This window comes from Chanodichthys erythropterus, chromosome 15 (assembly GCF_024489055.1).
Source record: "Chanodichthys erythropterus isolate Z2021 chromosome 15, ASM2448905v1, whole genome shotgun sequence".
NCBI classification, from domain to species: Eukaryota; Metazoa; Chordata; class Actinopteri; order Cypriniformes; family Xenocyprididae; genus Chanodichthys; species Chanodichthys erythropterus.
Window position 1 is genome coordinate 17771791 of NC_090235.1, and position 14200 is coordinate 17785990.

General features: G+C 35.0%; 1 protein-coding gene across 1 annotated transcript in view; it reads left to right on the forward strand.

Annotated features, from left to right (window-relative positions):
• eif3hb (eukaryotic translation initiation factor 3, subunit H, b) overlaps nucleotides 1-14200 on the forward strand; it is a 92571-nt gene that overhangs the window by 46828 nt on the left and 31543 nt on the right. Inside the window, exon 3 of the mRNA XM_067411461.1 lies at nucleotides 12403-12570. Within this exon, the coding sequence (XP_067267562.1) occupies nucleotides 12403-12570 (168 nt within the window). The remainder of the gene's footprint in view (nucleotides 1-12402; nucleotides 12571-14200) is intronic.

Sequence of the window (14200 nt, forward strand, 5' to 3'; positions counted from 1 at the left end):
ACGTGTCACCTGTGATCCTGTGCTTATTTATCCACCACTCCATAAAAAACACATCTGTGGGAAAAGAGCAACTAGTGCCATAGTGGCCAGGTGCATTTTGAACATTTTATTCAGCCAATAAATGTTTTTTATTAATAATCATCATTCATTTGCTAATAATCCTTAACTATTTATCACTAATTTTCATAAGATTTCTCTTCTTTTTCATTCAAAATATTTTGTTTTATTCAGAAAAAAAAAACAGGTTTATTTTGCACATTTTGAACATTTTATTCAGCCAATGAATTATTCATTTGCTAATAATCCTTAATTATTTATCACTAATTATCATTCAAAATGTTCTATTTTATTGAAGAAAAAATAGGTTCACATTTTAATCAGTCCATAAATGTTTTATTAATAATTTTTGTTCATTTGTTGATAATTATTGAATATTTATCATTAATTATCATTTAAAATGTTTTATGGTGAGGAAGAAACTTTTTTTGAAGAAACTGCACATTTTGAACATTTTATTGCATTAATAATCATAATTTATTTGCTAATAATTATTGAAAATTTCTCACTAATTATTATTCAAAATGTTCTATTTTATTGAGAAAAAAGAGGTTCATTTTAAACATTTTATTCAGCCAATAAATGTTTTATCAATAATTTTTATTAATTTGTGGATAATCATTGAATATTTATTACTAGTTATTGTTCAAAATGTTTTATTTTATTTTATTTTATTGAGGAAAAACAGGTTCATTTTTAACATTTTATTCCGTCATTCAATGTTTTATTAATAATTTTTGTTCTTTTGTTGATAATTATTAAACATTTCTCGCTAATTATTATTCAAAATGTTCTATTTTATTAAGAAAAAAAATGGTTCATTTTGAACATTTTGCACATTTTAATCAGTCCATAAATGTTTTATTAAAAATCTTTGTTAATTTGTTGACAATTATTGAATATTTATCACTAATTATCATTTAAAATGTTCTGATTAAGAATAAACAATTCATTTTGCACATTTTGAACATTTTATTCAGCCAATAATTTTTTATTAATAATAATTATTTATTTGCTAATAGTTATTGAATGTTTCTCACTAATTATTATTTAAAATGTTCAGTTTTATTGAGAAAAAAGAGGTTCATTTTAAACATTTTATTCAGCCAATAAATGTTTTATCAATAATTATTATTAATTTGTGGATAATCACTGAATATTTATTACTAATTATTGTTCAAAAAATGTTGAGGAACATTTTATTCAGTCAATAAATGTTTTATTAATAATGATTATTTTGATAATGATTGAATATTCATCACTAATTATCATTGATAATATTTTATCTTGTTTTATTGAGGGAAAAATCAGGTTCATTTTGCACATTTTGAACATTTTATTCAGCCAATAAATGTTTTATCAATAATTTTTATTAATTTGTGGATAATCATCGAATATTTATTACTAGTTATTGTTCAAAATGTTTTATTTTATTTTATTTTATTGAGGAAAAACAGGTTCATTTTTAACATTTTATTCCGTCATTCAATGTTTTATTAATAATTTTTGTTCTTTTGTTGATAATTATTGAACATTTCTCGCTAATTATTATTCAAAATGTTCTATTTTATTAAGAAAAAAAATGGTTCATTTTGAACATTTTGCACATTTTAATCAGTCCATAAATGTTTTATTAAAAATCTTTGTTAATTTGTTGACAATTATTGAATATTTATCACTAATTATCATTTAAAATGTTCTGATTAAGAATAAACAATTCATTTTGCACATTTTGAACATTTTATTCAGCCAATAATTTTTTATTAATAATAATTATTTATTTGCTAATAGTTATTGAATGTTTCTCACTAATTATTATTTAAAATGTTCAGTTTTATTGAGAAAAAAGAGGTTCATTTTAAACATTTTATTCAGCCAATAAATGTTTTATCAATAATTATTATTAATTTGTGGATAATCACTGAATATTTATTACTAATTATTGTTCAAAAAATGTTGAGGAACATTTTATTCAGTCAATAAATGTTTTATTAATAATTTTTATTAATTTGTGGATAATCACTGAATATTTATTACTAATTATTGTTCAAAAAATGTTGAGGAACATTTTATTCAGTCAATAAATGTTTTATTAATAATTTTTGCTCTTTTGTTGATGATAATTTATCTCTAAATATCATTAAAATCATTTTAATGTTTTGTTTAAGAAAAAACAGGTTTATTTTGCACATTTTGAACATTTTTCAGCCAATAAATGTTTTATTAATAATGATTATTTTGATAATGATTGAATATTCATCACTAATTATCATTGATAATATTTTATCTTGTTTTATTGAGGGAAAAATCAGGTTCATTTTGCACATTTTGTACACCTTTATTCAGCCAATAAATGCTTTATTAATCTTAATTGAATATTAATCACTAATTATCAATAAAAATGTTTGATTTTTATTGAGAAAAAACGTACAGATTTTTGGGACATGATGCTTTTCATCAGTATCTAAAATAAATTCCTCCTGCGTTCACGTCTATCCCAGAATGAGTCTGGTCCCCATCCCAAACGCCGCTCCTGATGTGTATTTGCGGTCGTGGGGTGTCCCGTTTGACATTTCAAGGTGCTCGCGAAAGGCACGATGTGCCCTTTTACACTGGCGTGGACTTCACAGTGTACTATTACCCAGCAGGCCGTGCTTCAAACAAAATGTAGACTGGGTGCCATTTGGGACGGGCCCTGTGTGAGCTCACAAACCTCAGCCCTGAACCCAGCGCCTCATGCAGGGGACAGAACGAGGCGATTAGCACAACACAGGCCTGTTTTTAATACTGCGCTGGAGCATTGAGACACTCCAAACAGTCACATGGTGAGCTGTCAGCTGACTCACTTTCTTTATTACTGCTGTCGAGTCATTAGTCATGTATTAGGGGTAAATTTAGTCTGAGGTTGTGTTACGGTTACTTTTAAATGACCACAGTTGATGATACAGGAGAAATGTGAGACGTGTCTGTTCCTGTGAAAGAAGGATTGAAACGTTTCTTTTGGATGCAAAATACATAAACAAAATGCAGTAAATCACTATAATACGGTTGCCAGGGCGTTTCTGTTGGATTGCTATCATGTTTTGAGCATGTTGTGTGATTGTTTGTCCTCCCTAAAGTTACTATCTTATTATTCTCAATTTTTTTTTCTATTTTAGAGTTTGCTAAGTGAAAATTGTAAGTTCGGTTGCTTGTAAAATAGCACGTTTGTCCACAACAAGCCGCACTATTCATCTATAAGCAATAGTCTATTACATTTACGCGACCCAGAATGCTCTGCTTTACTGTTCTGACCTTTGGGTGATGGAGGGTGACGCTGATGTTGTACTGGTTAAATTTAACAGCGTTTAATCATTTCTTTTTTTGGTAATACTTTAACATTAGCATTTTGAAATGGAGGCGCCAACATCGCTGTGCAGATCTGCCATTTTCAGCCCGCTTGTTTTTCTGCTTGTAAACCACAACATTTGAAGTGTCCACAGAAGAAGTCAAGAAGTTAAGAAGGTCTCAGATCGTGCAAAAAAAAAAAAAAAGTGTTTCATGCGCTCTTGGTGGGTTTGACCTTTTCACATTTTTTTAGTTTTCAGCATTCATAACAATCATTAATGTTTCTTCAGCAGCAAATCAGCATATCAGAATGATTTCTGAAGGATCATGTGACATTTATAGTCAGTTTGGACAGTATCTTTCATTCCATCTATCATCTATTCTATCCTTTCATCTATCGTTATATCTATCATTTCATCATCAATCATTCTGTCCATACATCTATCGTTATATCGATCTATTGTTCCTTCCATCCATCGTTCTATCCATCCATTGTTCTATCGTCTATTGTTCTAACCTTACATCTGTCACTATCCATCATGTTATCCATCCATCCATCCATCCATCCATCCATCCATCCATCCATCATTCTATCTATTATCAATCCTTCTATCAATAATCTATTGTTCTATCCATCCCTCTGTCATTCTATCCATCCATCATCCATCCATTGTTCCATCCATCTATCCATCCATCCATCTATCCATCTCTCTATCATCTATTGTTCTATTCATCTATCATTCTACCATCCATCCATCTATCATTATATCCATCCATCCATCCATTATTCATCCATCCATTCATCGTCCTGTCATCCATCGTTCTATCATCATCAGTTGTTCCATCCATCCATCCATCCATCCATCGTTCTGTCTATCATCTGTTGTTCCATCCATCCGTCCATCATTCTGTCCATACATCTATCGTTCCATCCATCATCATCCATCCATCCATTGATTGTTCTATCTATTGTTGCATCCATCCATCCATCCATCCATCCATCGTTCTGTCTATCATCTGTTGTTCGATCCATCCATCCAGTTTTATCCATCCATCGTTCTGTCTATCATCTGTTGTTCGATCCATCCATCCAGTTTTATCCATCCATCGTTCCATCCATCCGTCCATCATTCTGTCATACATCTACCATTATATTGATCTATCGTTCCATCCATCGATTGTTCTATCCATCATTCATCGTTGTATCCATCCATGTATCATTCCATCCATCCATCCATCATTCTAACATCTATTGTTCTACCATCCATCCATCTATCATTATTACCCATCCATCCATCCATCCATCCATCCATCCATTATTCATCCATCCATTCATCGTCCTGTCATCCATCGTTCTATCATCATCAGTTGTTCTATCCATCCATCCATCCATCCATCGTTCTGTCTATCATCTATCGTTCCATCCATGTTCTATCTATTGTTCTATCCATCATTCATCGTTGTATCCATCCATGTATCATTCCATCCATCCATCATTCCATCCATTCTTCCATCCATCCATCCATCATTCTAACATCTATTGTTCCATCCATCCATCCATCCATCCATCCATCATTCTATCTAACATCTATTGTTCCATCCATCCATCTATCATCCATCCATCCATCCATCCATCCATACATCCATCATATATAATTTTATCCATCCATTGTTCTATCATCTCTTGGTCCGTCCGTCCATTCATCATTCTATCTAACATTTTATCCATGCATTGTTCTATCTATCATCTATTGTTCCATCTATCCATCGTTCTGTCTGTCATCTGTTGTTCCATCCATCCATCCATCCATCCATCCATCCATCCATCCATCCATCCATCCATCCATCCATCCATCCATCCATCCATCCATCCATCCATCCACAAGCCGCACTATTCATCTATAAGCAATAGTCTATTACATTTACGCGACCCAGAATGCTCTGCTTTACTGTTCTGACCTTTGGGTGATGGAGGGTGACGCTGATGTTGTACTGGTTAAATTTAACAGCGTTTAATCATTTCTTTTTTTGGTAATACTTTAACATTAGCATTTTGAAATGGAGGCGCCAACATCGCTGTGCAGATCTGCCATTTTCAGCCCGCTTGTTTTTCTGCTTGTAAACCACAACATTTGAAGTGTCCACAGAAGAAGTCAAGAAGTTAAGAAGGTCTCAGATCGTGCAAAATCGGTGGGTTTGGCCTTGTTTTATATTTTTTTAGAGTGGTGTTTTTTTCCGTATGAAAATCCATTTAATTACAGGATGCCGTCAGCTAGACTCTCATTATCTTGTTTTTTGTGTTGTTGTTTCAAGTGTTTTAGGGGCTTTGGGTTTGTGCGTTTTTTGTCTCTTTTTTTTTTTCTTTCTTTCTTCTTTTTACATCTTTTCTGTTTCTTTTTTATTCTCATGCAACTCATTTGTCCTTGCAAAATCTGCTTTGTGGTCAAAACTGTGCCGTGTACTGGAATGCTCACATATTTCGCTGCTTTTGAAGTATTCAGTCATTTGTTTTCGTCCCCTCCAACCCTCTTCTAACACACATTTCCTCTCAGAGATGTGCTCCCCCCAAAGGATCAACCATTTGATTAGTTAAAATTTTTTTTTTTGAGTTACTGTTGCCTTCTATCCTACGGCTAGTCTTCATATCGCAGATGTTTTCTCATGAGAGCGGACCGCTTCTTATTTAATGTACCTTACGAGACTCTGGGGCTCTTTTAATAAAATGAAGACCCTTGTTGTGCTCATCCTCATGTTTCCTCTGTTAATAATCCTGCTATCTCCCTTTTGCATTCGGGATGAAACTGAATGGCCTTTGAATTGTCAGAGGGGGTATGTTCGGGACATCATGGATTCTGGCTTGGCACACGAGAGTGGAAAATGTTGTCCGGCTAAGCCGAGGAGTGAATGTGTCTGTGTTCGTACATTTATCGCTATCTGTTGCACCAAATCTGGCTGTGTTTGGGTGGAGGTTTCCAGAGGCCCAGTGCTCCAGAAGTGCACTCTACTGAAATGCATGTTTATGTTCTTGTACTTTCTGATACCAACATTTTTATCATGTTTTTTAGACTTCTTTATTTTTTTTTGCCCTTTATTTCAAGACTCTTGTGCTCAGCCAGTATATCAGCTTGTCAATAACTTCTTTTTAGTATAACATCGACCTGTTCTGCATCTTCTTTAAGGTCCACATTCGACCAGATAATAGTTTTATATGGAGAATAACTTCATACTATTTCAGCCAGAGACAAAAATCTAATATCAGTTCACTAAGCTTCAATCCATTATATTCATCCATCCATCCGCTTTTTTATCCATCCATCGTTTCATCCATCGTTCCATCCATCCATCCATCATTCTGTCGATACATCTACCGTTATATCAATCTATCATTCCATCCATCCATCCATCCATCCATCCATCCATCCATCCATCCATCCATCCATCCATCCATCATTCTGTCTAACATCCATCCATCAATCCATCATTCTGTCTAACATCCATCCATCAATCCATCATTCAGTCGATACATCTACCGTTATATCGATCTATCATTCCATCCATCCATCCATCCATCCATCCATCCATCCATCCACCATTCTGTCTAACATCCATCCATCCATCATTCTGTCTAACATCCATCCATCCATCCATCCATCATTCTGTCTAACATCCATCCATCCATCCATCCATCATTCTGTCTAACATCTACCGTTATATCGATCTATCATTCCATCCATCCATCCATCCATCCATCCATCCATCCATCCATCCATCATGTATCATTCCATCCATCCATCCATCATTCTGTCTAACATCCATCCATCCATCAATTCCTCCATCCATCCATCCATCCATCCATCCATCCATCCACTGTTTTGTTCATCCATCTATCGTTTCATCCATCGTTCCATCCATCCATCCATCATTCTGTCGATACATATACCGTTATATCAATCTATCATTCCATCCATCCATCCATCCATCCATCCATCCATCCATCATTCTGTCTAACATCCATCCATCAATCCATCATTCTGTCTAACATCCATCCATCAATCCATCATTCTGTCTAACATCCATCCATCAATCCATCATTCAGTCGATACATCTACCGTTATATCGATCTATCATTCCATCCATCCATCCATCCATCCATCCATCCATCCATCCATCCATCCATCCACCATTCTGTCTAACATCCATCCATCCATCATTCTGTCTAACATCCATCCATCCATCCATCATTCTGTCTAACATCCATCCATCCATCCATCCATCATTCTGTCTAACATCTACCGTTATATCGATCTACCATTCCATCCATCCATCCATCCATCCATCCATCATGTATCATTCCATCCATCCATCCATCATTCTGTCTAACATCCATCCATCCATCAATTCCTCCATCCATCCATCCATCCATCCATCCATCCACTGTTTTGTTCATCCATCTATCGTTTCATCCATCGTTCCATCCATCCATCCATCCATCATTCTGTCGATACATATACCGTTATATCGATCTATCATTCCATCCATCCATCATCCATCCATCCATCCATCATTCTGTCTAACATCCATCCATCAATCCATCATTCTGTCTAACATCCATCCATCCATCATTCTGTCTAACATCTACCGTTATATCGATCTATCATTCCATCCATCCATCCATCCATCATGTATCATTCCATCCATCCACCATTCTGTCTAACATCCATCCATCCATCCATCCATCCATCCATCCACTGTTTTATCCACCCATCTGTTGTTCCATCCATCCATCCATCATTCATTGTTTTATCCATCCATGTATCATTCCTTCCATCCATCCATCCATCCATCCATCCATCATGTTTCATTCCATCCATCCATTGATCCATCCATCATGTATCATTCCATCCATCCATCCATCCATCCATCCATCCATCCATCCATCATTCTGTCTAACATCCATCCATCCATCAATTCCTCCATCCATCCATCCATCCATCCACTGTTTTGTTCATCCATCTATCGTTTCATCCATCGTTCCATCCATCCATCCATCATTCTGTCGATACATCTACCGTTATATCGATCTATCATTCCATCCATCCATCATCCATCCATCCATCCATCATTCTGTCTAACATCCATCCATCAATCCATCATTCTGTCTAACATCCATCCATCCATCATTCTGTCTAACATCTACCGTTATATCGATCTATCATTCCATCCATCCATCCATCCATCATGTATCATTCCATCCATCCACCATTCTGTCTAACATCCATCCATCCATCCATCCATCATTCTGTCTAACATCCATCCATCCATCCATCCATCCATCCATCCATCCATCCATCCATCCACTGTTTTATCCACCCATCTGTTGTTCCATCCATCCATCCATCATTCATTGTTTTATCCATCCATGTATCATTCCTTCCATCCATCCATCCATCCATCCATCATGTATCATTCCATCCATCCATTGATCCATCCATCATGTATCATTCCATCCATCCATCCATCCATCCATCCATCCATCCATCCATCCATCCATCCATCCACTGTTTTATCCACCCATCTGTTGTTCCATCCATCCATCCATCATTCATTGTTTTATCCATCCATGTATCATTCCTTCCATCCATCCATCCATCCATCCATCATGTTTCATTCCATCCATCCATTGATCCATCCATCATGTATCATTCCATCCATCCATCCATCCATCCATCCATCATTCTGTCTAACATCCATCCATCCATCAATTCCTCCATCCATCCATCCATCCATCCACTGTTTTGTTCATCCATCTATCGTTTCATCCATCGTTCCATCCATCCATCCATCATTCTGTCGATACATCTACCGTTATATCGATCTATCATTCCATCCATCCATCCATCATTCTGTCGATACATCTACCGTTATATCGATCTATCATTCCATCCATCCATCCATCCATCATGTATCATTCCATCCATCCACCATTCTGTCTAACATCCATCCATCATTCTGTCTAACATCCATCCATCCATCATCCATCCATCCATCCATCATTCTGTCTAACATCCATCCATCAATCCATCATTCTGTCTAACATCCATCCATCCATCATTCTGTCTAACATCTACCGTTATATCGATCTATCATTCCATCCATCCATCCATCCATCATGTATCATTCCATCCATCCACCATTCTGTCTAACATCCATCCATCCATCCATCCATCATTCTGTCTAACATCCATCCATCCATCCATCATTCTGTCTAACATCCATCCATCCATCCATCCATCCATCCATCCATCCATCCATCCATCCATCCATCCATCCATCCATCCATCCATCCACTGTTTTATCCACCCATGTATCATTCCTTCCATCCATCCATCCATCCATCCATCATGTATCATTCCATCCATCCATTGATCCATCCATCATGTATCATTCCATCCATCCATCCATCCATCCATCCATCCACTGTTTTATCCACCCATCTGTTGTTCCATCCATCCATCCATCATTCATTGTTTTATCCATCCATGTATCATTCCTTCCATCCATCCATCCATCCATCCATCATGTTTCATTCCATCCATCCATTGATCCATCCATCATGTATCATTCCATCCATCCATCCATCCATCCATCCATCCATCCATCATTCTGTCTAACATCCATCCATCCATCAATTCCTCCATCCATCCATCCATCCATCCACTGTTTTGTTCATCCATCTATCGTTTCATCCATCGTTCCATCCATCCATCCATCATTCTGTCGATACATCTACCGTTATATCGATCTATCATTCCATCCATCCATCATCCATCCATCCATCCATCATTCTGTCTAACATCCATCCATCAATCCATCATTCTGTCTAACATCCATCCATCCATCATTCTGTCTAACATCTACCGTTATATCGATCTATCATTCCATCCATCCATCCATCCATCATGTATCATTCCATCCATCCACCATTCTGTCTAACATCCATCCATCCATCCATCCATCCATCATTCTGTCTAACATCCATCCATCCATCCATCCATCCATCCATCCATCCATCCATCCATCCACTGTTTTATCCACCCATCTGTTGTTCCATCCATCCATCCATCATTCATTGTTTTATCCATCCATGTATCATTCCTTCCATCCATCCATCCATCCATCCATCCATCATGTATCATTCCATCCATCCATTGATCCATCCATCCATCGATCCATCCATCCATCCATCCATCCATCCATCCATCCATCCATCCATCCATCCATCCATCCATCCATCCATCCATCCATCCATCCATCCATCCATCCATCCATCCATCCATCCATCCATCCATCCATCCATCCATCCATCCATCCATGGTTTAGAAGCCATTTCATTTAAACATTAAAAACTTCAATCAACTCTAATCATGCATTTGCTAGAACAGAAAAAAATGCATTTTTACATAGTTCTGAAGCGCAGACACTGAACATGAGCAGACTGATATTTAATCATTTGTGGATTTAAAAAAAGATTACCTTGATCTTACTTTGGTTTTCCTTAGTTATCCTAAAATCCTTCTGAATATTAAGACATCCAAATATTGTTGTGCTAAATTGTGATTTTAAAGGAATAGTTTAACAGGATATTGAGACAGCTTTTTTATTATATGGCAAATGCAAACAGTGACCATGCTAAAATTCAGATAATTAATCATTTATATTTATATTGAATATACATTTTATATTCTATTTTGTTTCTCAGATAAATGTCTTTAAGCGTGTTTAAAGATAATATTAGTAATGTTGTTACAGTAATTAAATAATATATATTAGTATAAATATAATTATTATTATAATAATTATATTATAATAAAACATAATTATATTATGTATTATATAATAATTATAAAATATTTGTAAAAATAATTTATTTATTATTATTATCTTGTTTATGACAATATTGATAATGTTGTCATCATTAGTTATAGTAATTTAATAATGATATATTAGTATAAATATATTAAAATATTATAAGAATAATTCTATAATATAATATATAATATTTGTAAAGATAATTATAATTTATTTTGTTTTAAGCATGTTTAATGACAATATTAATGTTATCATCAGTAGTTATTATAGTAATTTAATATTGATATTTGTATAAATATATTAAAATATTATTAGAATAATTATATAATATAATTATTATAAAATATTTGTAAAAATAATTTATTTATTATTATTATCTTGTTTATGACAATATTGATAATGTTGTCATCATTAGTTATAGTAATTTAATAATGATATATTAGTATAAATATATTAAAATATTATAAGAATAATTCTATAATATAATATATAATATTTGTAAAGATAATTATAATTTATTTTGTTTTAAGCATGTTTAATGACAATATTAATGTTATCATCAATAGTTATTATAGTAATTTAATATTGATATTTGTATAAATATATTAAAATATTATTAGAATAATTATATAATATAATTATTATAAAATATTTGTAAAAATAATTATAATTATTTATTTTTTTTTTTCTTTTAAGCATGTTTAGATCGTTTTACTTGGAAACAAGACAATATTATCTTTGCTTAATTTTTTAATGATTTATGTATTATGTAATTAAGTATTCTTAGTTTATTTTTATGTTCTAGTATTTGATTTTGCATAATGCTTTTCATATTCACAGCAACTGCATATTGGGCTAAATATCATCATTTTAATATTTTATAATAATAATATTCACAGCTAAAAAAACATTGAATATTGGTCCTCAGACTCCAGGGCGAATCCTGACCCTTTAAACGCTCTAACTGACAATCAAACAATGCAGACATGATTTCATCTGTAAGATATTTTCTGCATGTTCGTGTTGTTTGCTGTTCTTCAGAGCTCCACAGAATGTGAAGAACAATAATAAGCGAATGTGCAGCTGAGAAATCACAACACCGTTCCTTCTCTCCCTCTCTGATGCCTTTTTCTGTCTTTTCTCTTGCAGTTCAGTATCAGATGGAGATGATGAGAAGTTTGCGGCATGTAAACATCGATCATCTTCACGTGGGTTGGTACCAGTCCACCTTCTACGGCTCTTTTGTCAGCCGGGCCCTTCTGGACTCTCAGTTCAGCTATCAGCACGCCATCGAGGAGTCCGTTGTGCTGATATATGGTAGGAGTTTTTGTGTCAGTAATTGTTGCAAAAGATTTCAAATAAATGCTGTTCTTTTGAACTTTCGATCCATTGAAGAATCCTGAAAAAAAAGTATCCACAATAATAAGCAGTGCATCTGTTTTCAACATTGATAATAATCAGAAATGTTTCTTGAGTAGCATCCACTGTTCCATCCATCATTCTGTCATTCATCTGTCGTTTCATCCATCTGTCCATCAATTACATCCATCATTCTATCATCCATCCATCCATCATTCATCTATCCATCATCCATCCATCCATCCATCCATCCATCATCCATCCATCATTCTATCATTCATCTATCGTTTTATCCATCCGTCCATCAGTTCCATCCATCCATCCATCCATCATTCATCTATCCATCATCCATCCATCCATCCATCCATCCATCCAACCAACCATCATTCTATTGATCTATTGTTCCATCCATCGTTTCATCCATCCATCCATCGTTTCATCCATCCATCCATCGTTTCATCCATCCATCATTCTATCATTCATCTGTCGTTTCATCCATCCATCCATCCATCCATCCATCCATCCGTCATTCTATCATTCATCTGTCGTTTCATCCATGTGCCCATCATTCCATCGATCTATTGTTCCATCCATTCATCCATCCATCCATCATTCTATCATTCATCTATTGTTTCATCCATCCATCAATGGTTCTATCATCCATCCATCATCATTTGATCCATCCATCCTTCTATCCATCATCATCAATCTTTCTATCATTCATCTATCGTTCATCTATCATTTCATCCATCCATCCATCCATCATCCATCATTCTATCGATCTATTGTTCCATCCATCCATTGTTCTATCATTCATCTATCGTTCATCTATCATTTCATCCATCTATTCATCCATCATCCATCCATCAATCATCCATCGTTCCATTGCTCCATCCATCGTTCTATCATCCATCCATCCATCCATCCAACCATCATTCTGTTGATCTATTGTTCCATCCATCCATCCATCATTCATCTGTCGTTTCATCCATTCATCCGTCGTTTATTCCATCCATCCATCCATCCATCCATCGTTTCATCCATCCATCCATCGTTTCATCCATCCATCATTCTATCATTCATCTGTCGTTTCATCCATTCATCCATCCATCTATCCATCTATCCATCCATCCATCCATCCATCATTCTATCATTCATCTGTCATTTCATCCATTCATCTATCATCCATCCATCCATCCATCCATCATTTCATCCTTCCATCCATCCATCCATCCATCCATCATTCTATCGATCTATTGTTCCATCCATCCATTGTTCTATCATTCATCTATCGTTCATCTATCATTTCATCCATCCATTCATCCATCATCCATCCATCAATCATCATCCATCGTTCCATCCATCCATCCATCCATCCATCCATCCATCCAACCATCATTCTATTGATCTGTTGTTCCATCCATCCATCATTCATCTGTCGTTTCATCCATTCATCCATCCATCCATCCATCGTTTCATCCATCCATCGTTTCATCCATCCATCATTCTATCATTCATCTGTCATTTCATCCATTCATCTATCATCCATCCATCCATCCATCCATCATTTCATCCATCCATCCATCCA